This window comes from Podarcis filfolensis (assembly GCF_964270895.1).
Source record: "Podarcis filfolensis genome assembly, chromosome: 5".
NCBI classification, from domain to species: domain Eukaryota; kingdom Metazoa; phylum Chordata; class Lepidosauria; order Squamata; family Lacertidae; genus Podarcis; species Podarcis filfolensis.
This window is the reverse complement of record NC_139608.1, coordinates 3,641,767-3,669,012: the sequence shown is the minus strand read 5'-3', so window position 1 is coordinate 3,669,012 and position 27,246 is coordinate 3,641,767. Positions and strand designations below refer to the sequence as shown.

At 45.8% G+C, this 27,246-nt stretch overlaps 1 protein-coding gene and 1 long non-coding RNA gene across 6 annotated transcripts in view; one reads left to right on the top strand and one right to left on the bottom strand.

The window, feature by feature from the left end:
* LOC310762305 overlaps window positions 1-27,246 on the top strand; it is a 64,211-nt gene that overhangs the window by 34,832 nt on the left and 2,133 nt on the right. The gene's annotated exons all lie outside the window — the stretch shown is intronic.
* Window positions 2,618-26,780, bottom strand: TFRC (transferrin receptor). 5 transcript variants are annotated; one of them, XM_083612795.1, is made up of 19 exons: window positions 26,701-26,780; window positions 19,442-19,500; window positions 17,892-18,105; window positions 16,097-16,298; window positions 15,841-15,969; window positions 15,303-15,393; window positions 14,327-14,449; window positions 13,761-13,859; window positions 13,392-13,531; window positions 12,619-12,785; window positions 10,984-11,103; window positions 10,807-10,892; window positions 10,657-10,720; window positions 9,734-9,801; window positions 9,059-9,105; window positions 8,176-8,257; window positions 7,209-7,442; window positions 6,674-6,814; window positions 2,618-5,621 (listed from the first exon to the last, which is right to left on the bottom strand). In XM_083612795.1, the coding sequence occupies exons 2-19, from the start codon at window positions 19,472-19,474 to the stop codon at window positions 5,379-5,381; spliced, it is 2,283 nt and encodes a 760-aa protein (XP_083468921.1). In that variant the 5' UTR covers window positions 19,475-19,500; window positions 26,701-26,780; the 3' UTR covers window positions 2,618-5,378. The 5 variants fall into 5 exon arrangements, with proteins under 5 accessions (XP_083468921.1, XP_083468919.1, XP_083468922.1 ...); XM_083612793.1 differs by lacking the exon at window positions 26,701-26,780 and adding an exon at window positions 25,986-26,369; XM_083612796.1 differs by lacking the exon at window positions 26,701-26,780 and adding an exon at window positions 25,965-26,058.

Below are 27,246 nucleotides of genomic sequence, written 5' to 3'. Positions count from 1 at the left end.
GGACAAAAGGTGTTAAAACATGGCGTTCTTTTCTCTTTCAAAGCACCTTCTACAACGGGGAAACAGATTAGGAGCCCCTAGATCAGGTGCCCTCTTAGTCTGCTCCACAGACAACTCTTCTAAGAGTTTCATCTCTTTGTGAGACCCAAATGTGTCGCTGCCAGGAGTACCGTCGGACTAGACAACCTTCCCCAAACTGGCACCCTCCATATATTTTGGACTACAATTCCCAGGATACAGACTGGCTGGCTGGCGGGAATTACAGTGCAAAGCATTTGCAAGACATCAGCTTAGTAAGGTTACTGCAAAAAAAATTAGCATGAGTTTACTCCAATTTTAAAACAGTTTCATTTCGAGGCCCGGTTTAAAGTGCTCACATTAGATTAAATGACCCAGGCCCCAAATACGGGAAAGACTCTCCCTTTCCCTACAGACCCTCTTGGGTGCTAAGATCAGCAGAGGGTGCCCTCTCAATTATTTCATTTCATTTCATTCATTCCATTTTGATCCCACCTTCTCCAAGGTGTGCAAGGTGCTGCAACTGGTCTTCCGCTCTTTGTAATTTCCCCAACAACCCTGCGAAGTAGGCTAGCCTGAGCAGCAGTGATTAGCCCAAGGTCACCCAGCAAGCTTCCTAGCCAAGTGTGGATTTGAATCCTGACACTCTTAACTACTACAGCACACTGGATTGTTTCACCATCCTCAGAAGTTTGGGTCTGGTGACCCCTAAGTCGTGGAACTCCCTCCCGCCAGAGGTGGATCTGGCAGAGCTCCTAGAGGATGATGAAGATACAACTAATTACTGCTTGAGGTGTATGTTCTTAGGAGCCACCTGATTCCTGGGTAAGTTGTTTTGAACCAATTTTAATACTGTTTTGAACTGTGCTTTAATTGTTCTAACCTGCCCTGGGACCTTAGGGGGAAGAAGGGTGAGTAATAAATCATAGCAATGGTATATGGGCATGGCTTAGAAGCTATGCCAGGATGTGGGGCAGAGCAGCAGTGGAAGGCAAACTGGTGTCTTTCCATTCCAAACATTTCACAATCCCTTTCCCCCTCGAGGGTAAAAACCGAGAGCTGGGGCAAATCTAGTCTCACCTTCCAGACCCAAGTCCTGCAAGTTGAACGTACGTTGCCTCAGGCCTCCCTACAGCCCTAAGGAGTCCCTTTTGACATCTCCATGCCCTGTGATCTAGCCTGTCGGGTCTCAGATTCGGAGCAAGCCACAGAGGAGCAATATGGCTTGGCACATTGGGCCGCAACTACCCTAAATCCGCCAGAAGGGGCTCTGCGAGGCTGGAGATGGCTCTGGGCTGCTGCACCGTCTGTTCGATAGCTGCGAAGGTTGTACGTGCAGTCTGTGCTGCTGGTGTGCGAGACACAGCCGGCTCAGGACAGGATCACAGCTCCTTTTATAGCAACAGCTGCTCCAGATGCCGATGCAGAGGAGGGAAATGTCACACTGCAAGCCGGAAGAGGGACCTTTCGTTTACATGTTGTGTTGACCCAAGTCCGATTCGAAAACCAAACACCGCCTTGGCATGAGGTTGCAAAAGAGAAATCAGTTTGCTGTTGACAAGGCAGAGGTAGGGAAGGCAGAGGGGCACGTCCTGTTCTTTGCACAACCAGCCATTGTGCAAGACTGGGCCTGCCCTCTTCTGCCTGATCATGGCACTGCCTTGAGAAGGTGGGTCTGCCAAACACTTTGCTTGCCAGGAGCATCACCTTAGCCTGCTGAGACACTCTCAGCCCACATACAGGCCCTAAAAGATTTGGCTAGTAAACAGGGGCCCTTGCTCCCGGGGCACACGAGTAACTCACTCACATGCCTTCCTCTGAAGGATGGATAATTTGGAAAGCATCTTGGCTCTCAGTCCTGGGAGACCTGCCCCTGCCCTGCTCACCTCTTTATGCCTGGGCTTGGGAGGACAGGATCCTGACTGCAGTTACAAAAACGGAGCCTGCTGAACAGATGCTTCGGCCTTGCAAAATGCAGGGCTTGGAGGTTTGCAGGAGTGTAACAAAAAACCCTTTTTGCCAAGCTGCCTCTTTAACTGCTCCACACCTAATGTCATACATCAGGCTTGGTTATCTTAGCCTTGATCCAATGGGTATTTTCAAATGAAATAACACGTTTTCATCGCAACGTAAATTTGAAATTCCCCCACTTTCAATCTGAGGTGTCTGTCCTGCTAATATATCCCCCAATAAGGTGGATACACAATGCAAAAACCTCTCTTAAGCTGCTATGAGGTGGGGAATCTATGCAAGGATGAGCCCGACGATTGGCCTTTGCATAATGGAGTTGGTATGGATTGTTCATGCAAGTTTGTAATATGCAGTGAGGTTATGCCTTTTCATACACGGACTCTACTCAGATAAAAATGGAACTGAATTGGCTTTGAAATGACATTCTCAGGTTCACAATGCCATTAGTACAGTTTGGGCTAGACAGGAAACTCCTAATCAAACTAACCAACTGGTAGAGATCTCAAGCACACTCAAAATGTGGTCTGCACTTTTTATTTCTGGGCAGGCCACAGAACAGGCTGGTAATTAGCAGCTTCCTAGGAACCTGCATGTCTACTAACGAAGCTTAATAAACCACTTCACAGTCAAGTCTTCCTTGTTCTTTATTGACAGTCAAGTCTTGCAGTTCTCATCAGCCATAACACCAAGATTACAACCCCCAACTCTAAATAATCTCATAGCACAACAGCACAAAACACAAATTTCAGAGATACACATAGCTTATATATTTGAGATTCAGTCCAATTTTCCCCCCAGTAACTATGTCTACGCTTTATTACCCACCCAAGATGCATGCAGCGCTATGGGAAGACGGCTACTACTTTGATGACCCGGCATTCACAGGCCTCATGAAACGGAGGAAAGAAAACCACGCATGGGAAATTACCAAGCTAGATTTTTTTCACTCGCACACACAAAAGGTTTGAAATGTAATTGACTTTATCTACACCAGCTTTAACCTACCTGCTCGTGCCCTTCAGCTGTTTTTAAACTACAATCCCCGTGAGTCCCTGGAGCTGCAGGCACTTCCAAGTTGGGTAAAGCTGGGGTAAACAGAATTACAACGTGGAAGAGATTTTACAAGAACACATGACTTTCCATCCTTGTGCCCAGCTCATCAAGCTTTCTCCAGCACAAAGCATGAAATCCCAGTGTGCGGAAGCTGCTCATTTAAGCAAAGAGCCTTAAAAGCAGCACTTATGAATAGTATGGAGAGCATCTTTATCAGCCTGAGTCTTTGGAGAGCCAGAATACACAAATTGTTTCTGCTGAGGAATATCTAAAGGGATGTTCCCACAGATGTAAGAACCAGATTTTCGTACCAGAAGCCAAGTAAAAAAAGTGAAGTGCAACAATCACAGTAGATTCAGTTATTTCAGTGCAAGCAACTGATCAGAATCATCCACTCAAGCTCTTGAAGCATTCCCAACCGACACCCACATTTTAACACAAATGTCTTTATAGCCATAAGCAACTCTTATATACATTCATCCAGCCTTTTCTTGAAGTCTTAGAAGTAGATTTGAACAAAAAAGAAGAAGAGAAAGAAGGGTCAGGCTTCACCAAGAGTCAGCAAAAGCCCACTGCTCAGTCGTCTCCAAGGTTCTCAGCAATATAAAACTAGTTGTGGCAGCCAATTACTACCCTGGCCTTGCCCACAGCGTGGCAAGAGCCACTAAAGTAGTTACTGCATCCAGCACAAAGTGAGACCAGACAAAGACAGACAGTTGCAGATGTTTGAATATACATGTTAGATACTAACGATCATGCTCCGCAGGTGTTATTGCATGGTGAGCATTTACAAAAAAATTATGGGAAACACTGTCCCCGATAATTAAGACACCCTTAGTGCAACATATGGAGGTCACTGCCTCCGATACAACACTGTGGTAGGCAAAAACTACCTTGTTCTTTAACATTATGGGAGACACTGCTCCCGATAATGTGACCCAAGTTCTCATGATACATCGCAGTGCTGGAAGTTCTGCACAGGAGCTGCTGTTGGAGCCAAGCACAGCTCAACACAAGCCTGCAATGGTTTGCATCAGCCTAAACACAACCAGGAGTCAGAGGACTGATAGAAAGCCCAAATGATGGGGTTCCAGATCTACTGAAGGAAATCCCCATCACATACTGGTTGCACCCAATCAAAGGAAGCTTTTCATTTAAAGGGTCCGGCAGAAGGTGCGTCTCACAGCTTTCGCTCTATCTTCTGAGAGTGAAAAGCAAGAGTAACACTTCCTGGGACTTCCCCTCACCTGCTTGGACTGCATGCTCCAAGAGATGAGACGATGTCCCTACCCTCCGGAATCCCAAATAATCTTCCGAAGGGATGGTGCTGTTGCAGGCCACTGAAGGCTTGGTGGCAAAAATTCCAGTTATCATGGTTGGATTGTACTAGCAGATGCTGCTTTATCAAAAACGACAGTATAACTGTCATAATTATGGAAGTCACTGCTTCCGATAATTATATTCTGTAGAAAAAACAAATACCATTTATAGTGAACACTGCCACTGATAAATAAATAAATAAATACCTCGATACCAAAGTCTGCAGAGTCAGTCTCTCAAACAAGTGCTGCAAGTTAAGACTAGGCCAAGAGACTCCTCGTTTACTGAAAAGGCCTCACAGCAAGGGCTTGAGTACAACCAGTCTCCTCGCAGGAGGAACGGTTATCGTTTTAGTTTTTAAATAGTACCACAGGACCACTCGAGGTACTATAGCCTTCATTTCTTTGGCGCGGCCTTCCTTAGTACGGAAAGGAGCAAGTCACAGGAGAATTTCACCTGGGACTTTCTCAATTCCTATTGGGAAGGCGAAAGGCTTCATTCTCATTCCCTGCTAGACAGATCTTATGTCAAGGTGTGTTGGCTGTATCCCAGAGGCCAAGGGGTCTATGGAAGAGCTTCTGTACCCAGGGGAGACACTTCCTAATAGGATTAAAGACGTGGGAGCTTTTAGGCTCACAAGTCACACGACAACTTTGCTCTGGAAGAGTCTGGGAGGTCAGGTCGAATTCATAAGAATCCAAGAGCCCTTACAATTCTTATGAGTTCAATGCTGTGGTTGCTTTGTGTGCATCCCTTGGAAGAAATGCTTTACTCAGCCCAAGATCAGCCTTCTCAAATTTTGGGTTAGAGAGGCCAGCACATTTTAAAAGGTGAATCTACATAGATCTATGTTCTCTGGGTCAGGACATTTTAACTTGCTTGGAATTGCTCAAGTTTCAGCCTGGACAACTAAAAATCCTCTGAAGGCCTAAGGGGACTTTGTTATGTGCTACTGGTTGAAAAGGAAGGGGTTCCCTGTTACTGTACTTCAGAATTAATGGTAGCTTTCAACTTTCTCAAAACTCATTGTCTGTGTTCCAGATGTCACCAGAAAGGGCATTAGCAGCACTCTGGATTGTCCAGGTTGCCAGAGCAAGCTGGTTCCTGAACAAATCTTCATTGAAGGCACTCCTATTTGTCTTCAAGAGACCCAAGTGGTCCAGCAACGCCTGGAGAGTATGGGAGCCAGAACCAAAGAAGATGTGCCGGAGAGGAGTGTCTTTTGGAGAGAGGTACGGGGAGAGGAAGTTGTACTCCACCTTAAAAGGAGAGAGAGAGAGAAACACAAGTGAAAAAGAGCTCTGGGATTAGGCAACCCTGACAAGTAGAAGCACCCTCTGAATTGCTGGTGACTTGTGGAAACCAGCAGAGTATGTGGAGCCCCAGCAGAGTCTTCAGACATTTCCTTCTCCCAGCAGAGCAGCTTTTTCAAGTCCCCGGGAAAGGGAAAAACTCCTCTCCCACACAGTTCAAAGTGTTTGTCTCTAGACGCGGGTGGCACTGTGGTCTAAACCACAGAGCCTAGGGCTTGCTGATCAGAAGGTCGGCGGTTCGTATCCCGGTGACGGGGTGAGCTCCTGTTGCTCAGTCCCTGCTCCTGTCCACCTAGCAGTTCAAAAACATATCAAAATGCAAGTAGATAAATAGGTACCACTCGGGCGGGAAGGGAAACGGCGTTTCTGTGCGCTGCTCTGGTTCGCCATGCTGGCCACATGACCTGGAAGCTGTACGCCAGCTCCCTCGGCCAATAAAGCAAGATGAGCGCCGCAACCCCAGAGTCGTCCGCGACTGGACCTAATGGTCAGGGGTCCCTTTACCTTTTCACTATCGTACTCTAGACAGTTATTCTGGTGTTTGAAGTAAAGATGCATACGTACAGATCCACTAACACAGAGGTTCCCAACATTTGGCCTACCGCCTCCTTTTCAGAAAAGAAATTACTCAGTGCCCCCGCTGGAAATCTACCTTCTTAGGCAAACCAACAGAAAGATGCAGTGACAATTTGTGTTCTTTTATATATCTATATTTCTACCTACATTCTACAACATAAAGAAAGATGATCAATATTAATGGATTCTAGACTACTAGCTGATTAGACCAGAGGGACCATGTACAGAGTTGACTACTCCTAGCTTATGGTTATCACGGATTTGGGCTCTTAGCCTTGTCACTGTAATTTGCACAGGGATTGATCAGATTCCAACCGGTCATCAGGTTCTTCTGCTATTCACTCCATCAGGGTTTACAAAATCTCTCAGAAAAGGCTCCCTTAAGATTCTCATCCCTTTGGGGAGGAAGGGAAACAACTCACTTTCATGATCCTGTCATTCAAAGCACGACAAGCAGCCTTGTTGGTGAGGTCGGTGTTTCTGATATCTTGTGTCAGGGCGCTTGTAGCTCGGTTGAAGTCTCCACGGGCAACCATCAGCCACTGTTGGCCCAAGCCCATATTCTGCAAGCGAAGACAGTAGGCAAGACTTTTATGCAATATTTGAAATGGGTGGTAAAAGAACAATTTTTTCCCTTCTGCTCCTTTAGGAATCCTCCCCTCCTGTGCTGAACACTACAAGGGCCTTAATCCAGGCTGGAGTCTTGAATAGCAGCTCTCCTGTTAGGGCCCAAATAAGTACACAATACAACCTACTGTTGGTGGTCCCCACTGATCCACTACAGATGAACATCTATCCCTATAGACATTTGTCTCCATTAACCCTACCCAGTGCCAGAAGCATTTACATTGCAAGAAACCACTGTGAACACACAAGCGCTGCCGCAAGACCAGGCACGCCACTGCAAACCTGAAACAAAACCCCACTTCCCCAGCACCTCTTGGTATTTTGCACTACCTGCATCTCTTTCCGGTACGGAATTATCTTCCCTATAAAGTCACGCAGCTTGTTATTGTAGCTCTCGTAGTCCAGGTACAGTTCGTGGTCATGCGTCATCCTCAGAGCTATACGGCCAGCGATTTCAGCTGCTTTGCGGATTGTACTTTCCGCTTCATAGGGGACGCTGAAACGCCTCATCAGGCTGTTCAGATTGTCTAATTGGGTGTCAAGGAAGGGATACTCTTTCCCATTCTGCAAGAAGTAAACAGAGTAAGATTCTTTGCCTGGTGCTCCACACTTCCCAAATGGTTTCTCTCATGCATTTGAAATACTTCACATTGTCCTAGCAAGTCTTCCACATCCAGAAGACAGAAAATTGCAGGTTCTTGTAAATTACAGTGGTACCTCGGGTTAAGAACTTAATTCGTTCTGGAGGTCCGTTCTTAACCTGAAACGGTTCTTAACCTGAAGCACCACTTTAGCTAATGGGGCCTCCTGCTGCCGCCGCACTGCCAGAGCACGATTTCTGTTCTCATCATGAAGCCAAGTTCTTAACCCAAGGTACTATTTCTGGGTTAGCGGAGTCTGTAACCTGAAGCGTCTGTAACCTGAAGCATATGTAACCTGAAGTACCACTGCAAAAGTAAAAGAAAAGCTGCAGGGGCAGGGTATTTTTATTAGGTCCAATAGCGCGTCACAAAGTACCGAACAATTACTTTTCTTCCTAATTCCTCAGGGTGGATCTCAACAAACGAGGTCTAGGATGCAAGCCAGTGAAGGGTCAAATTCAGGAGGTGGCTACAACTTGCCTCTATGATTTGGCTTACATTTTAAAATCTGAATGGGCCTTCTGCATAACTGACTGCTCCAGTCAAATTCTCCCAAGAGTAGGTATTGTGCCCTGCTGTGGCCAATAGATAATTTTCAAGAGGTAGCACATAGATGAGCTTGGGCCAGGAAAGCAGAACAGCATTAACCAACTTACATTACAGAACTGGAATGAAATAGATGGTATCCCCGAGTAGGACAGAAAAGGAAAGGCTGCGTCATCAATACGAAACGGGACCCTGCAAAAGGAGAAGTTTTCAGCTGCTGTGCTCAGCATTGAAGAGTCATATACTTCAACAGAAGTTAGAAAAGCCAAACAGAATCCCAAGGTCACTGCAAGGTACACATGGCACACAGTTCAGCTTTTGCTGAGAGCACATTTCTAGCTTTTGGTAAGAGCCTATTTTGGTAAGAGCCTTTTTGGGTTGCAAAAGTTTGTACAGTTGTACCTTGGCTTTTGAACAGAATGCGTCCTGGAAGTCTGTTTGACTTCCAAAATGTTCGGAAACCCAAGGCACAGCTTCCGATTGCGCAGGCGCACCGGAAACAATTGTGGAAGCCCAATCGGACATTTGGCTTCCAAAAAAAGTTCAAAAACCCGAACATTCACTTCCAGGTTTCACTTGTACCAGGTTTGGTACAAGTACCAAAGCATTCAACAACCAAGTTATTGTCATATGCCTGCCCTGTTACCCAAGAAAAAGCACTGGCAAGGTAAGACCAATGTTCTGATGATTTAAATTGACATCTTTTTTTATGTCAGATCTCAAGGCAGCCTTGGAGATGGGCAGAAGAAGCAAAACTGATGCCCATCTGCCGCGGATGGAACAAAGCAGGTACTACAGGTCGTTATACTAAGGTTACCAGATATTTTTCAATGAATCCGGGGACACTTTTCAACTTCAATGGATTTTGTATGGGGACTGATTTGTATATCTGGGGAATGTTCCTGGGAAATGGGGATGTCTGGTAACCTTACGTTATACTACCAGGACCAAAAGGATTTCCCACCGCAGCTACCCGTCTGTAACGATACTTACTCTTTTCTGGCCAAAGTGGAACGAAGATCAGTTGACGACACAGTAATCTAAAAGTGAATAAAAGATGCACATTTCAATAAAACCTTCTCCAGATAAAGCACAGTCTTCCACCCCTTCGTCTAAAGCAGTGTTTTTCACCACTAGTGTGCCGCGAGATGTTGCCTGGTGTGCCGTGGGAAAAATTGAAAAATTCGAAAGATTTAAAAATAAAGTATTTTATAATTTTTCATATTTCTGTTTACTTACTATTTCATAATAAAGTAATTATAAAATACTTTCTTTGTGTTTATTTGATTCCTATTCAAGAGAATTACTTTATATATAGTCAATATAGGCACAGAGTTAAATTTTTTAACATTTTCTAATGGTGGTGTGCCTCGTGATTTTTTTCATGAAACAAGCGTGCCTTTGCCCAAAAAAGGTTGAAAAACACTGGTCTAAAGACTCTAGTGTTCTGCAAAATTCTGAAGGATGCTTTGTTATCAACAGGTATTCCCAGCCACTTTTGCCATCAAAGAGCTTGAGGTAGGAAGACTCATACATATGGCTGTGGAGTGTTTCTCGAGCTTTTGATGAAGACCCTCTGTGCGGGGGAACAGAACATGGCCCCAGTACCAAGTTTATGGTTCAGCTTCTCCAGGTCCCTGCCTGGAACTTTCAAGAGACGATACTCACCCCTGTGACTGCATCTTCCAACAACCTTTTCAACATGGGGCTGGCAGAGAACCTGAAGTCCTTCGAGCCTGTGGGGTACAATTTAAAAGTATTAGTTCAAGGCCTACCGAGATGGACTGATGATCTGCAGTGCAGCTATGGACTGTGGCTATACATATTCACTTCCATTTTAATTTCAACGAAGTACATCATCATTATCAGCCTTTGGGATGGAGAGGTGGTGTTTACCTGCAAGCACTAGTTACATACCTCAGGTGCAAGGAAGCTGAGTTTTTTCCTTTTTGCAAAAAACTAAGAAACAAGGACACTAAATGCTTCTCAACTAATACCTTAAGGAAGTAAGGAGGATGCAACTCTGATGTGACTGTAAGGGACAAGATTCATGTCCCACAGTATTTTTGCATGATGCTCCCATAAAAATGAGGTTGTAGCAGGAGCATTTGTAGGTTTTCATCTTACAACTTCCAATGCCTTTTCCACCTACATTTTCTCTACATGGGGTGCTGGATTAGATGGGACATTGGCCTGATCCAGCAGACTCTTCTTAGGCTCTTATGGAAGTTAGTTCTATGGAACAGTTAAAGGCCACAGCCCCTACCCCAAGTGGCTGAATTTCAGTAAATCAAAGTGGTAAAGATCTCCAAGGGAAGTTTAGCCTCAAAGTGCATTTTTAGTCCAATGAGCAAAAGAAACCAAGAGTTTAGTGCCCTCAGTCTTTTGCGCCAGTCTAGTCTAGAAAATGACCAGGATTGTTTATTTTTTGTGTAACGCAAACACACTCACCCTTCTTAAGATTGTTTTGGACTAATCTGTTGTACACATTTATCCAGTTTATATTATCCAACTTAATCATCAAATCACATTTACAGTATTAAATTTACAGGGAACGCCCTCTATCACATGCAATCTTTAATGACAGTTACCTGAAACTGCTGCATCCAAGTTGATATACGCAATCGCCTTCATGTGGAGAGATGAGGAATAGCCCTGAAGAGAGTAAAGGAACAGCAGCAATTAGCTATTTGCGTGATTTGGCTGTTCTGAACTGACCAATACATTGGAGCCGAACTTACCTCCAGCCATTCTGTGGCACCGACAGCTCCAAAGGCTCCAGCACTCCAACTGGCAAACACAATACTCCGGCGGGGCTTGTACCCATCTGCAAAGAGGAGAGGGGACAACTACTGTATCCAGCTCTATATTCATGCCGAAGAATCCCTTTTGTAGACGCTCAGTGCCAATCTCCTTACCAAGTTTCACGATGTCAGAGAGTGCTTTGGCAAGCTGCCGAAGCAGGCTGGTTCCTACACCAGCCTTTACGACTCCAGGCCCCCAGGCATCACGCTGGGCTCCAATGACTACATACCGATCTGCAAGACAGGGATCAACCGTTAGAGCCTCTATCAGAATCGCAGGATGGAGAGCTAAGGGTATGCTTAACACACACTGTGTTATGGTGCACACCAGCTCCTTGCAACTAAGTCAGCTGAAGACTTGGGGACTAGCCTATGCCATTATCCTAGTATATTATGCAGTTCAACCTTCTTCTGCTCAACAGCACCAAACTGCAATGTGTGGATGTGTTTCAGTATCTCTTAGCCACCTACAGTGGTGCCCCGCAAGACGAACGCCTCGCAAGACGAAAAACCCGCTAGACGAAAGGGTTTTCCGTTTTTTGATGCGCTTCGCAAGACGAATTTCCCTATGGGCTTCCTTCGCAAGACGAAAGCCCATAGGGAAATCTCCAGGACAGCGGGGAAGCGCAGCGCGTCTTCCCCACTGTCCTCGGACCTCCTCCGAAGGCTGGCGGTGGGGCGGAGAGACCTCCTCCCGCCGCCAGCCTTCGGAAGGCTGCTCGGAAGGCTGGCGGCAGGAGGAGGTCTCTCCACCCCACCGCCAGCCTTCGGAAGGCTGCTCGGAAGGCTGGCGGCGGGAGGTCTCTCCACCCCACCGCCAGCCTTCGGAAGGCTGCTCGGAAGGCTGGCGGCGGGAGGAGGTCTCTCCGCCCCACCGCCAGCCTTCAGAAGGCTGCTCGGAAGGCTGGCGGCGGGGTGGAGAGACCTCCCCGCGCCAGCCTTCAGAAGGCTCCTCCGAAGGCTGGCGGTGGGGCGGAGAGACCTCCTCCCCGCGCCAGCCTTCGGAAGGCTCCTCCGAAGGCTGGCGGTGGGGCGGAGAGACCTTCTCCCCGCGCCAGCCTTCGGATGGCTGTCCTGAAGACGTGCGGTGGGAGGAGGGTTTTCCTTCCCACCGCCAACATTCAGAATGCTGTTCTGAATGTTGGCGGTGGGGAGGAAAAACCCTCCCTCCCACCGCAAGCCCCGGGAACAGAGGAGAAGCGCTGCGGGCCTTCCCCTCTTTTCCCGGACCTGTCCTGAAGGCTTGCCGTGGGGAGAAAAGCCCTTCTCCGCACCGCCAGCCTGGCAAGCGGTCTCCATAGGAATGCATTAATTGATTTTCAATGCATTCCTATGGGAAACCGTGCTTCGCAAGACGAAAAACTCTCAAGAAGAAAAAACTTGCGGAACGAATTAATTTCGTCTTGCGAGGCACCACTGTATTTCACTACCAAACAGGCATAATGCATTCAATGGAGCATCTTGCTAGGCTGCTTCATGTTAGTCATCTTGCAGTATTTCCATTACAGGTATCATCATCCTGTGAGTCTGGAATGTGCTCTGTTATTGAACACAGGCTGGGCAAGCAGTTTGGCATGCTGCCCACATAGCATCTCTGTAGATCATTTGCAGAGTAGGGAGTAGGCCAAATGCCCATCAAGATCCCTCCCAACGCCATGAGGGAGCTCTGAATCACGAAATGGTAAGAAATGAACTAAGGGACACCAATCCTTCCCTTTTACATCTGCAACAGATTGGCAAAGCTTTTACCTTGATCCTCAAAGCCTTTGATCACACCAAAGATGTTTAGGATTTTCTTTTCCACAAGCTCATTGTTCACCTGCAGCGTCACACTTCTTCCTTGAGAATCTGACCGAAGCTTGTAAATAGAAAGAGCTCCTTTCCATGGATTTGGACAGTCTGGCACATTCATAGCGCTGAAAAGAGGGAAAACTAGTTATTTGAAGCACACAGCGCCTCCTACCAAGGTCCTCCTGAAATGACAGTCCTAATAGCCAAATTCTGGACTCTTGGTGATTTAAATCACAAAAGGAATTCAGCAAGCAGCTTTACTGGGCCTAACACACTGTTTATTTCTACTGGTAGAGGCAACCAGAGATAGCTCCTAGAAAGCACAAAACTTCCTCACATCACAGTGAGCAGCTTTGGACTATACGGAGGCACCTACTTCCAACCAGCTACAGAGCATTACAGCTTCTGCCTAGCAGAGTGCAAGGAGTAACTTGCCAGGAAGGAGGCTGTCCCTCTCCCCCAAATGCTGCCATGCTGTAGGAATTCCTAGCTGGGAATATGTGGCATTGCTATCATTCAGGTGCCAGGCAAACACATTTTTGCCAGGCATTATAGCAGCTTTAATCCAGTAAACTTCCATCTGTTTTTGAAAGTGAGGGGTTTTTTTTGGGAGGGGGGGCTGCTCTGATTTGGGTTTTTTAAAAACTGCATATCACCCTTAAATCTGGTAACAGCAGCTCTTGAGAAAGGGTACTGACTCTACCATTAGCTTGAAGGGAGAGTTTGTTTACCTGAATATTTTTCTTGCAGCAGAGCTTGAAATGGTTTGTACTGGAATGCGTGGGAGGCCTGAGGATTCAACTGGGGGAAACTGAGTATGGTTGAAAGACGGAAATCCAGGAGTAAAAGGGTCTCCTGTCCCAAGGTGAGCCTGCCAAGGCAAAATCCAAGAATTATATGAAACATGGAGACCAAAAAGCAGTTCAAACAGGTCTATTTCAGGGCATTCACAGGGTAAAAGGGTGGGATTATGCCTCTGTTTGCTCAAGAGGAAGCTATTTGTCTTTCATTTGCTGTGCTAGGCAGGCTCCAGAATCCATCTAGGAAGCCTGCAGAAGAGGCACCCACATTCACCCAAGGAGGTATAGGAAACCACTCACGTGTCCAAATTGGGAATAGCCCTCTCCAAGGTTCTCATAGTCCGCTGGATCTGGATATATCAAGACTCCTACAGCACCCATCTTCTTGGCATTTGCCACCTAGGAGGAGGAGGCATTTAGCATATTTATTAGCAGGTTTGTGCCAAAGAAAACAGTAAAATATTAAATGGAACTGGTCAATTAGTAGAGCCATTCCACTGTGACCATTGCCCAGTATCTGTAAAAGCTCTACAGCCCACCATGTAGTCATTTTCCCATGCTTCTGTCCATTCACAGCCATAGTGGCACATATGCTTTTATTTAGTGGCCAGACTGTTTTTTTTGCAGAGCACAAGAACGACCTGGGAAGCACCAGGTAGATCATAGAGTTCAATTTGGCTCAGAGGATGGTGTCTGTTGCACGTCCATTCTGGAGACAGTGCCAGCTTGTGAGTCCTGAGCATTCGTGACACGTGCAAAAGAGATGGGAGTTGAACAGGGAACTGGAAGAGCCACCACAGGCTCCCTACAAATCCCTTTATCATGCAGCATCTTTTCTGGTCCTGCCTTAAGAGCAGAAAACTTACTTTTTCAGAAAAAGCAATTTCTCCAGCTCTCACAAGGATCACTGTTCCAGTTAAGTTGACATTTTTCTGCAGCAGTTGATAGAAGTCTTCATTGCGCCCATAGTTGGCATAAACAGGTTTTCCCTATAAAAGAGCAATTAAGTGGCAAACTTGCTGCATCTCCTTTCAACCAGACCACAAGATTTCACATTAGAGACACCTTCCTGAGGTACGATGAAGAATGGTTCCTGTTTCATCCCCAATGATCTTAAAGCATCTCAGGCAGCATGACTGAGAAAATGTAGCCAACCAATTGTCTAAACAGAGCATAAGGTCCAACCCCTGGCCCAACAGAAAGAGTAACAGTGTGCTTGGAATATTTCTTAAGGCCTGGAGACCTTGCTTGATTGTATCCACTTCTTTACGTGAGTTAGGACTAGTGTTCTACATGCTACACATGCCCATTGACTTATATAGGAGACATTAAAGATGAAGTTTTGTTTTCAGGTAACACACCAAGTTAAGTCTAGACCAGTTTTTCCCAAACCGTTTTTTTGGCCATGCCCCACCTAAACATCTCTAAAATCCTGATGCCCCCCACCCAACATATAATTCTTATTATTCAAAAAATGAATGGTTCACGTGGAGGAAGCCTAAATAACTCATTCTCGAATTGCCCTTCTTAAAAATCAAACTGCCCCCCTGTAGGGCATGTGCCCCACATTGGGAGCCATGGGTCTGGACCAGGCATCCCCAACCTGCGGCCCTCCAGATGTTTTGGCCTACAACTCCCATGATCCCTAGGTAACATGACCAGTGGTCAGGGATGATGGGAATTGTAGTCCAAAACATCTGGAGGGCCGAAGGTTGGGGATGCCTGGTCTAGACCATTGCAAACCAGCTTACTGGCCAAAGCAAGTTTTACTTAATGTACAAACTAGCATGCCACTATGTTGAAAGCAGAACTTCAGGTACCTAACAAGCCAAGCCAACTTACAGAAACCTCTGTACTTTCACTGTATGCTACATAAGCTTGAGGATTCTCCAAAGTTTCACGTGGCTGTTCCAGGGAAACTACATTCGGAGATCTACGAAAGAAGAATAACAGCAGTCAATCAGAGCGTTAACACAGAATTTTAAAATGTTTTTGGTCCCAGTTACACAACTAAGGGCTGCACATATCCTGGACCATCTAACTATCACTCTTTGGGGAGCTTTGAAATGCAAGCCTGTGCTAGTTTTTACTGGTTACAGCTAACCTTGTGACCACTACCCTAGGACCAGGAGGACAACAGCAGAAATCACAGCCTTAAGATCAATTTGAACCTGGACCTTACTAGACAGGAAGCCTGTTCTTTTCTAATACGTGACTATTCACTTCCTGTATTTTGGCTTTCCACATTGGGTTAATTCTCAGAAGATCTGCCAACCAAGTTATACTGCAGACACCTTGTTGACAGCTTCATATAGAATCAGCTCTAATGTTTGAGAGCGACCAGAGGAGCTCTGATATGAAGAACTGAAGAAGCACATACCCTGGGGTCTGCAGCCTGACGTAGTGCTCATCATTCCAGACTTTATCCAACTTGAATTTCTCAAACTCTTGATGAATGATATTGGCTAGGTTCTCATCTCCTGGACTGCCAGCATCTTTCTGATCGAACCTGAACACAGAGGTATTCCAGTTAAGTTATGTTTCCAGAAGCCAAGCACTGCAGCCAGCCATTATTTTGAGTCTACTGAAATGCTCTTTTAGAAAGGATTTTTGAGAAGGTTTCTAAAAAAGCTTACCCAAATTTATCTCTGAAACTTGCAGAGCGCAGCCTGGACGACAACTTGCTTTTAAGGTCACTCCAGTATAACACAGGTTCTGGTTCCGGTGTGTCATCTTCAGGCTCGGTTGAGCATCGATAGCCATGGCATGCTTCAACAACATCTGCACTTTTCATTGCCTGTATCCTTCCACGGAAACTCAGATATCCAATCAGGAATCCTGTTTGTGTAGATTTATTCAATGAACTTAGTTTATATACCACCTTTCTTAAAAACAAACAAACCTCAAGGTGGTTTACAAATAAAAAACCAATACAGTGCTGCCTCGCAAGACGAAAAGAATCCGTTCCGCGAGTCTCTTTTGCGGTTTCTTCGTCTTGTGAAGCAAGCCCATTAGCGGCTTAGCGCTATTAGCGGCTTAGCGGATCAGCTGTTAAGCGGCTTAGCGGCTTGGGAAAAAGGGGGGGGGGAGAGGAAAAAAACCCCGCAGGAACTCGCAAGACATTTTCGTCTTGCGAAGCAAGCCCATAGGAAATTCGTTTTGCGAAGCACCTCCAAAACGGAAAACCCTTTCGTCTAGCGGGTTTTCCGTCTTTGCAAGGCATTCGTCTTGCGGGGCACCACTGTACAGTGGTACCTCGGGAAAATTCGTTCCGGAGGTCCATTCTTAACCTGAAACTGTTCTTAACCTGAGGCACCACTTTAGCTAATAGGGCCTCCTGCTGCCGCCGCGCCACAATTTCTGTTCTCATCCTGAAGCAAAGTTCTTAACCCGAGGTACTATTTCTGGGTTAGAAGAGTCTGTAACCTGAAGCCTCTGTAACCCAAGGTACCACTGTACAAAATAAAATGCAATATGCTATACACAAATACAGTGGTAACTTGGTATTCAAACGCCTTGGTACTCAAACAACTTGGAACCCAAACACTGCAGTGTTCCAGTTTGCGAACTTTTCAGAAACCAAACGTGCTCCACTGAGTGTTACACTTTCATTTTGAGTGTTATGCTGACAATTTGAGTGCCACACTTCCGTTTGAGTGTTACGCTGAGGTCTGTCTGTTTTTGCTATTTATTTTGCCTTTTTGTGGCTCTTTTTTGTGTGTGATTGTGTGGAACCCGGTTCAGCTACTGATTGACTGATTGTGTGACTGCAGTACATTGTTTGCTTTCATTTTATGGATCACTGGTGTTGTTAAATAGAAAAATTCATGTTAAATTGCTGTTTTAGGGGTTGTTTTTAAAAGTCTGGAATGGATTAATCCATTTTGCATCACTTTCTGTGGGAAACCGCACCTTGCTTTTCGAATGGACTTCTGGAACAGATTAAGTTTGAAAACCAAGGTACAACTGTACAGTATTCCAGACTTTGTAAAATTGAAATAGTTGATGACTAGATGCTGGCTTTACATATGCAAACCCAAGAAATTCAAAATTCAGAGGAACTTCTAGCATGTTCACAGGAGCACCACCAATGGACAAAATCCCCCTTTACTTTTTTTACAATTCCAGCAGAGATCAGGGTGGGTTTTTTTAAAAGTCTATGAATATTCCTGTGGTTTGATACCATTGCTGCATCATTTTTTCTTTATTTTCCTGTAATGCAGATACTACTGTATATGTCCATAAGTAAATCCTCCCTAGAAGATCTAATACCCATGTGGCACCATTTTAACTTTTAATACACCAAGTTTATTTCTAGGAAACACTGCTGAATTGTGCCTACCGGAGGGAATGCATTATTCAGTGTGCCTTGGAAGATACAAAAAGAACAACAACACAAATTGCTCTGTACTTCTCACCTATTCAACTTACCTATAAGGAAAAGGAGAGCTGCCCCAGTAAGTACACAGCAGAGGTGTCGATTGTTGTTCCTTGGTTTTATTGGTCGGGTGTGAAGATGGTCAATTCCTCCATTTTCAATACCTTCCTCATCTTCAGCAGACAGTTTCATTTCCACATGACTGTTGTCGCCATCTGGCTGTCGAGACAGACTGAAGCGGGTGTATGAGAGGGGCTCTCCTCCAAACTAGATAGAAAAAAGAATTCATCAGAGATGAATGAAGAGTGCTAATGTTAAAGACACCAAAAAGTCAAGCTTATTTGTTGGCACTGATAACACCAAGAGAGGCCTTTAATTCCACTCACCCCATTAGAACTTCAGAGTGTAAAACAGCTTTATGGCACTTTAAAATCTAACACATTTATTATGGCCTAAGAATTTGCAGGCTGTGGTTGACTTCATCTGATGAAAAGGAATGTCGTTCACAAAAAATTATGCCATAACAAGTTTGCTGAACTTTCAAGATTGAATCATAGAATCATAGAGTTGGAAGAGACCACAAGGGCCATCGAGTCCAACCCCTTGCCAAGCAGGAAACACCATCAGAGCACTCCTGACATATGGTTGTCAAGCCTCTGCTTAAAGACCTCCAAAGAAGGAGACTCCACCACACTCCTTGGCAGCAAATTCCACTCTCGAACAGCTCTTACTGTCAGGAAGTTCTTCCTAATGTTTAGGTGGAATCTTCTTTCTTGTAGTTTGGATTTCTTGTAGATTGCTTTTGCTGCAGTCTGCTAATATAATAGCCTTGCTGCAAATTATTTGTAATAATTGAATATCTGAGATTGGAATAAAATCTGGTACATATGAATAGGAAAAGTAAGTCTGGCTGTTCTTTCCCTACTGTATATCTTGACTGAATCAAGGAAAGGAGGCAGAAATATATAAAACAACATGACATCCAAAGCAAGGTCACACATACTTGGCTTAAAAATAAAATTGGGGGGGGGGGGTAAGGACAGCATGCAGTATTTTCGGTTCTCAAGTTAGATGCTGCAGAACATAAACCTATCTGGGCTTGTAAGATTAACGAACATGACATAATCAGTCCAAGGCATTTACATAGACATGACCCTGCTCATTCATAACTGTGGTCATAATTAACCCATGCGTCTCTAGGCCTAAGGACCAATCTGCATGGAAGGGCTTAGATTTAAGCTCATCAGTTGAGGAGCTACTTCAGGCACGTACAGGCACAAATACTTGTTTCCATTGAACAACTGGCTATCTACAGTTCTTTGTGACAAAGTGGGGTAGATAGCCAGTGGCCCCCCTGTCCCCATTATCTCCAGCCTGCATGGCCAATCATCAAGAATGGTGGGAACTACAGCTTAGCGCCACCTGGGAGGCCAGAACAGCATCCCCATAATTAAGAGTGCCATTCAGGTCCAATTCTGCATGCTGGAACAGCTTTTGCAGACCAAGCTACATGTAAAGATAGGGGTAAGTGGTGCATCAAGGTTTTGGCCAGGGAATTTTTATTATCTGAGTAAACCTGATAATGCAGTTTGATCATCCTTACCATGTTAAATATTGCTTTCCTAGCATGATCCATAGCTGGTCACTCCTTCAGGTGCTTAACTGAAACACAGATGTTTGAAGACATTTTAGCAAAGCAAGGGCAGTAAAAGCCACATCTATAAAGCACAAGAGTTTCTCCCATCAAAACTAAAAACTGCAGTCACCACTAGAGGCCTCTACAACCACATGGACAGATTATCTGCAACACTTTAATATACAAGTGCACTGTACTTCATTCTATCTTTATTGAGCCACATAGTATTAGGAAATGGCATTTATAAACACCAGCTAGTAGGTAGCTTTCCAACATGGCTACCTGGCTCACTTACCACCTGTTACCCACTGTCAGTGATGCTCTTCCTGCAGAAAGAGCACACGCTGGCAGCTGCCACAAGCAGTGGCCCTAGCTAGCACCCATTACCAGAGATGCCACAGGACACCAGGCAACTATTGAAGCCATGCAACAGTGCCATCTGAACTTAAAAGCCGCACCTTTTGTAAACAAGATGCAACTCGGGAATTAATTTCTAGTCCAATTCAAGTACTTGCAAGGACATTGAAAGGACCCCTGACAGTTAAGTCCAGTTGCGGACTCTGGGGTTGTGGTGCTGATCTCGCTCTACAGGCCGAGGGAGCCGGCGTTTGTCCACAGTTTTCCGGGTCATGTGGCCAGCATGACTAAGCCACTTCTGGCAAAACCAGAGCAGCGCACAGAAACACCATTTACCTTCCTGCCAGATTGGTGCCTATTTCTCTACTTGCACTTTTTGGCGTGCTTTTGAATTGCTAGGTTGGCAGAAGCTGGGACCGAGCAATGGGAGCTCACCCCGTTGCGGGGATTCAAACCGCTGACCTTCTGATCGGCAAGTCCAAGAGGCTGTGGTTTAGACCACAGAGCCACCCGCGTCCCTTTTAATGAATGGACAATTAAGTAATTTCAATCACTTTTTAATTTAAAAATGGACATGCAGTATGATGATAAACAACGGAACCAGGGATGGGACTAAGGGGAAGCCAACTCTTTTCTTTACGTTTGAATATGTATTGCTGTTTTTGGAAAATTAATAATATATACATATATATTTATAACAAGTATAATTCTTGTTTTGTCCTGAGTAGCTCAGTTCTGCAGCCATGCCCGCTACTTTCAAGGACTTTCTTTGTGACAGGCTTCACCTGTCACATACAGAGTAGATGACCTTTAACACATCTACATTTAGAAACTGTTGTTTAGAGTTCCTATGTAAGCTTGGCCTGAAGTCTATGTGCATATTTCACTGAGTTATTTTAGGGGTGGAAAGGGGAGCTTAAGCATGAAAAATCTTCACAGAAGACCTAACTAGTAATCTTTTGCTGGTGTTCAGCAATACACAGCTACTTTATCCCGCATGCCACTGCTATGCTTTTGCATGCCAGTTTTCTTGGTCTGCAATAACTGCAGCTGTAGTCATGGTTGAGGTGAGAGGTTTTTCCTTTTTAGTATGTCACGTCTTGAGTTTTTACTATTTTTTGTTGGGAGCTGCCCAGAGTGGCTAGGGCAACACAGTCAGATGGGCGGCATACAAATAAATTATTGTTGATCTGGCTTGTTGATTGCTACATATGAAGTGTGAATTGGTTAGTAAACAATCTCAAGAACCTATCCAGCTGGACTTTCTCTTTCTTACCACCAACTATCCTGTAGGAAAGCCTTTTTAAAAACCACTAAATGTATTTGAATGACTCTTGGAATCTGCTTTGAAAGGATTGTATAATGAGTGGAACGGTATAAATAATTGTAATACAGTGGTATCTCGGGTTAAGAACTTAATTCGTTCTGGAGGTCTGTTCTTAACCTGAAACTGTTCTTAACCTGAGGTACCACTTTAGCTAATGGGGCCTCCCGCTGCCACCGTGTGATTTCTGTTCTCATCCTGAAGCAAAGTTCTTAACCCGAGGTACTATTTCTGGGTTAGAAGAGTCTGTAACCTGAAGCGTCTAACCCGAGGTACCACTGTAATACACAATGTAGTTGTGACATGGAATGTTTCAATGCTGTATTTTGATGCCTATTATGAAATACTTCCTGGATGGTCCACTGCAGAAAGGCAGCATGCACATAAAACTAAGCTGAAGCTCTGTTACCTGTAAAAAGACTCAAACCTACACCCAGATTTATCCTTATCAGGCCAAGCTCTTCATTCAGTTGGATCAAGTGGCTCAGATTAGTTTATTACCTCCAATCCTCCCAACAAGATTTGATCTTCAATCAGTCCCTGAACACAGACTTTCCAAGCTTCCTCAGATCTTGACATTTTATATTTAGGTAGATGCTAAAGTTCTAAATGTCAGCACCAGTTCTGAATAGTGTTTTCAAACAGTTTCTTTTCTTGGCAAAATACATAAGGTAAAAGATTTCGGCAGCAGATATTTTACTTGTTTGAACTAATAGCAATATGAGTTCACGTGCACCTTCAGAACTGATGCAAGGTGCATGTCTATATGCTGTATCCAACACATCAAGCAAGAAGCAGCCCCCAGAAGTCCCAATACACAGCAGAATGGCCAGTCTCTCAGTTGCGAAAATGTGCCAAGCATACATATGTACTGTGTTTGGAGTTACATGAAGCTCAGGAGTCAAGCTTAGCCACAATCTATCTCTGGCTATTACACATCAGCAAATGATCCCATAGCCTGGGCCAGAGAAGATAACCGCTTCGAGGAAAACTGGGTAAGCTGCTATGCACTTAGATAGCAAGCAAATGAACTCCACCTTTCTGTAGAAAGCAATGAGTCTTCCACAGAAGGAGGCAACTGATATGTCCCTTTCAAACTTTGACTTCAGGAATACTAGGGTACACAGAATCACCTTTTACACCAGTGGCCCCATTAGGTAGGTGTTAAATGCTTGCAGCTACTGAAGTGGATCAACAAGCACACAGCTCCATTAAACACCAAACCAGAAACAGCTTACAGAAGTGGCAAACCTCAGGCTAAACTTTTAAGTTATTACACATCCACATTCCAAGCATCTACCTAAAGTAGTGAAGAAGAACCTGTAGTCCTCTGGATATTGTTGGACAGCGACTCCCATTATCCCTGACAACTGCCCAGGCTGGCTGGGGCTGTTGAGTCCAACATGCGGAGGACCACATAATTAATATTTTAATTGCACTTGTGCTCTACTGTCTTAATATTCTGCCACAGGATGTTGAGCTAGTAAGAATCTGGAACTACTCTCAACGTAAAGTAATAAAGTTCTACAGTATTTCATTCACAAACTGGTTCAGCACACTGCCTTATTTAGCTTGTTTGAGTAGGTTCTGGGATTGCCAGAAACACTGCAGTTGCAATATGCTGGAATTACCAGTTTGTTCTAACAGTTTATGAAGGAGTCAAACAAGCCAGTTTGGCCTGATTTAATCTTACCATACCTTGCACTACTATAGCAGTCAAGGAGTCTTCAGCACAATGAATAAAGCAAGAGTTCCAGAACTCTTAGAACATATTTTCATTCACGGCAAGGCAGAAAAGTAATAGATATGCTTTACCTATAACTTCACAAACTAATATTTACAGTAGCACTAGGTGTGTCACCAGCTCACTGCCAAGGCTTTCCATTGCTGGCTAAGTATCTGCAGGGCACCATGAATGGCAGAGTCCAAGGTGTGCCAGAAAGCAAAACCAATGACTAGGTGGCACAAACTGCTTGTTGAAATTATCCTAAAACAAGTCAACTCACCATGAACTTTCATGTACATGGGAGGCATTGATCTGTTTAGCGTAACTGTACTGTCAATCAGACTATACACCCCATTTTTATTTATAAAATATGTATTTATTATTTCAATTTCTAGCCTGCTTCTTTCCACAGTGCATAAAATATCTCAAGTACAAAAAAATGCAAATCAATATATCCTAACTATAACTATCTAAATGCTAATTCATTTCGAAACATGGTATAGAATCCAAATAATTCATTTTGGTAACAGAGACATTATAACATTTCATTATAAAATACTTAAAGCATATCAACTGATATCCGTTAGCTAAAGCAAATAATAAACCAGAGACAGATATGCAAAACATTTCCAATGCAGTTATTTTACAATAATATAATCAGAAGGCAGCACATGGCAGTACTATGCCATATGCTGTAAAAATTAGTAAAGTGCACAATTTTTTTTCATATAGGCTAAAAAGTGCAGACAGTTCCTAGCTGCTTGATCATTTACTATAAAGTGCTCAAAATCACCTCTCAGTAAACCTCTCAGGAAGACACTCTGTCGGCAATAGATGGCTTCAATCACCTTCAGTTTAGCCTCTCACCCCAGACTCCCATTAAAGCCATGAGGTAAGAGTTTTGTGGTTAAGAGTGCATATATGAAACCAACCCACCTCTCACAGTGAGGCCCCGCCCAACACCCCTCCCTTCATGGGCTGTCCCCCCCAACCAGGATTTATAGCTAGTAAAACAAATAAGAGCTCCCTCTGCCACACTACGGATCAACCCCTTATAGGCTGCCCCCTCAGTGCCTCCTGATCCTACCAGCACTAAAACAATTTGCCACCCCTGCTCAATGGCTGCTGCTGCTAAACACTCTGATCAAAGGTTAGTGTCACCTCCCTTCACCTTCACATTTATACGCAGTGAAAAAAACACCTGGAAAACATGAAAACCTCAGTCACGCTGCCATTACTATCTAAGTAATTGTTTAACAGAAGAATCCTAATCTTGCCTTCTTAAAAGAAGTCCTGTTAAATTAAATAATGCTCTAGCATCCAGTAGCAGCAGCCACTTGCTACAAAGTCATCAGAACGATCAAACATCTCTGCCCTACACTACATGTGTGGTGGGATTCTGTGGGAACTCACGGTAGAATTCATTTAAAGGCGCTCAACTATTGCAACTACTTCCCTTCTATCTCCTCTATTCTTAACCAGTCTGACTGCACAATTAACCTGTGATGCAAGGGTCCGCCACATTTGCACAGCAACACAAACCATGTCCTAAGGATGTACTTTAGGGTGGTGACACAAGCTTCTACAGAAGCTCTTCTAGGCAAGATTTGTTTCTGAAGCTCCTTTTAACTTGGACTGCATGGACACTATACATTTAAAGTGTTCTCAAAATAAAGCTTGCTGGTAGAGCTTTTGCTCTGTATGCAGAAGGCTCCAGGTTCAATCAGATTTGGGGGGAATCTCCTGCCCGAAATCCCGGAGAGTCATGGCTGGTCAATGTAAACTAAATGAACCAAGGGTTTACCTCTGTGTTTGGCACCATGCCTAACAAGGCAGCCTTCCTCAACAACTCTGCACTGGGCAGGAAGAGGGAAATTAATGAAAAAGCAGCAAGTCATACTGCACCAGCAGACAAGCACATGAGTGGGCAGAACAAAGAATTTAAACGAAGATGAGTAAAGGGCCCTGGGCCCAGAAATATCAAGAAAAATGAGCCTCTTGTAATAACCCATCGTTATTCTTTATATAAGCAAGCTGGGGCAGAAACCGCGAGGGAGAAGGAGTAACAGCCAATGGGCAGGCTTGTTGCTTCACCCCTTCCTTTCCCAGCATGCTGGGCCCCCAGAGTTATCCCTTCAAGGTCAGGAAATATGGAGCCATGCGCTCCAAGCACATGTAGAGCTCCCCTCCCCAGTCAAAACCCATGGAGGTTCACCTAAGGGCTCCTATCCCTAACAACAGGATCCTGCAACTACACAAAAAGCAGCACATACATGCCCCACGTTCTCCCCGGATACTTCCCACTGGTTAACGGTAAAACATCCCTCCCCCCACCAAGACTTCTGTAGCGCCTTTCCTATTCCCCATTTATAGGTCCTCCTCCTGTCGAGAAGCACGATTTCAGCTCTGCTCTACAAAGCACAAAGGCCACAAATTGCATCTCCCCCCCCCCCGCCTCAAACAACCCATTAGCCTGGAGATCTTCCCCGCCCGCCCTTACTTCACCCCACCCCACATTATGCGGAGAAGGGACGCCTCAAGCCCTGGTCGGCCTGAAGAAAAGGTCAAAGCCGAGCAATGTCACGTAGGCAAGCTTGCAAGGAGATCGACCGCGGCGCAAGAAATGCGCAGAGGCTTTTAACAAAGGGGAAAAAGGGGGAAAGGGACTTGCGAGGGCGAAGGGCCCCTTTTAAGCGAAGAGCCCTTTTAGGGCCGCAATGCAAACGGGATAGCGCCCACCCCCAAGTTCCCAGAGTCAGCCTCTCCCATTGCATAATGCAAAGCCTCGCGCGGAACCTTTTTTTTTTTTTCCCCGCCCGCCAGCGAGCTCTGTAGGCAAATGAATGGGAGGAGAGGGAACGAGCGTGCCTGGAGCGCAAGGCTGTGCGAAGCCGCCGCCGCCGCCGCCGCCACCTCCCCGCCTTGCAAAGGGCGCAGACACCATGCGGCATTTGCATGGAGCTGGACCACAGCCAGGCGGAGCACGCGCCCGCGCCCTCTGGGGCTGCCGCACGCGAGACCCCCGCCCGCCCCTCCTCCCGAGGAAAGCCCTTCTCCCGGCGGCCTCCCCCGCGGCCACGCACCCGCTTCCCCCGGCGCATCACCTTTCCCAGGCAGGCCCTCTCTCTCGCGCGGCGGTCGCCGCAAGCACAACCAGCTCTGTCTAAAAGGAAAGGGCGTCCAGCGACGTCGCACGCAAGCGCGTAAAAGGGGCAGCCCGGAGCCCCGCCCACCGGCGGCGTGAGCGCGCGACCCGCTTTTCAAGGAGCGGCGGGGCGGAGCTCGCCCCGAACACACCGCTGCACGTGCGAATGCCGAGACGCGGGTCCGACGCGCGCGGGAAGCGGGGGAACCTCTCTCCCCCCCCCCAACACATAGAAAATAATAAAACTGAACGGCCAAAAAGCACCGTTTCTGGTTTCGCCCTCTCCTTTGGGCAAAGAGCGAGGCTGTCGGCCGCCTTCACCTCAGGCAGCTGAAACGGGCTGGCAGCTGAAGGCAGCAGCGAAACCGCCTTTTAAGCAAATAGTACGATGAAGATGATTTTCTGAGGCTGGGGCTTCCGCCTCAGGCGCGCCTTTAGCTAAGACGCGGGTCGCTCGTCATGTCTGTAATTGGCCTGAGGCGGGGAATAACAAGCACTCCGAGCACCTGCTGCTTGGGTCTTGGAGGGGCTTCTCTGAGAGGAATCTGCTTTTGCACTCCCTATCCGCTCTATGGGTCTGACAGATTCTTGTCATGGCGGGTTGGGCTAGATGACCCCTTGGGGTCCCTTCCAACTCGACAATTCTGTGACAGCCTTGAAAGTTCTCGGTTTACCCTCTATGACAAGCGCAGAGCAACAACAGGCCACCCTCCTTCCCCACCTCAGGAAACCGTCGCTTGTGGCGGCAGCTTCCGAGGCAGGAGGGCGGCGTTAATACCCCCCCCCCAAAAAAAAAAACGTAGCTGAGGGAAAAAATGGGTCCCGGTCGCTGTCCCCTCAGAGCTTTAATTTAATTTTAATTTGATTTTAAAAGGCACGAAAGGAAACGCGAGAACAGGGTGGGGGTTGGGAGAAAATCCGCATCGATTACTCCTACAAGTGCAAAGGTCCGTGCGCGGCCTCTCCCCTCGCGCGCTCGCGTCCGGGAGAGAATCACAGCCTTCTTAAAAGCAACGAAAACAAAGGAGGGTTTTTTTTATTTTTATTTCAATGTTATCTCAGTCGCCTGGCAGGTGGCGGAGCCGGTCGCCCGCAGGGAGTTTCTGAGGGAAGCGAAGCTAAACGGCCGTGGGGGAGGGACGCGAAAATGGCGGGAAAAAGAAAATGCGCTGCTTGAGAAGGGCGGGAAAGAGGAAGAAATGGCCGCGCTCCACATAGAA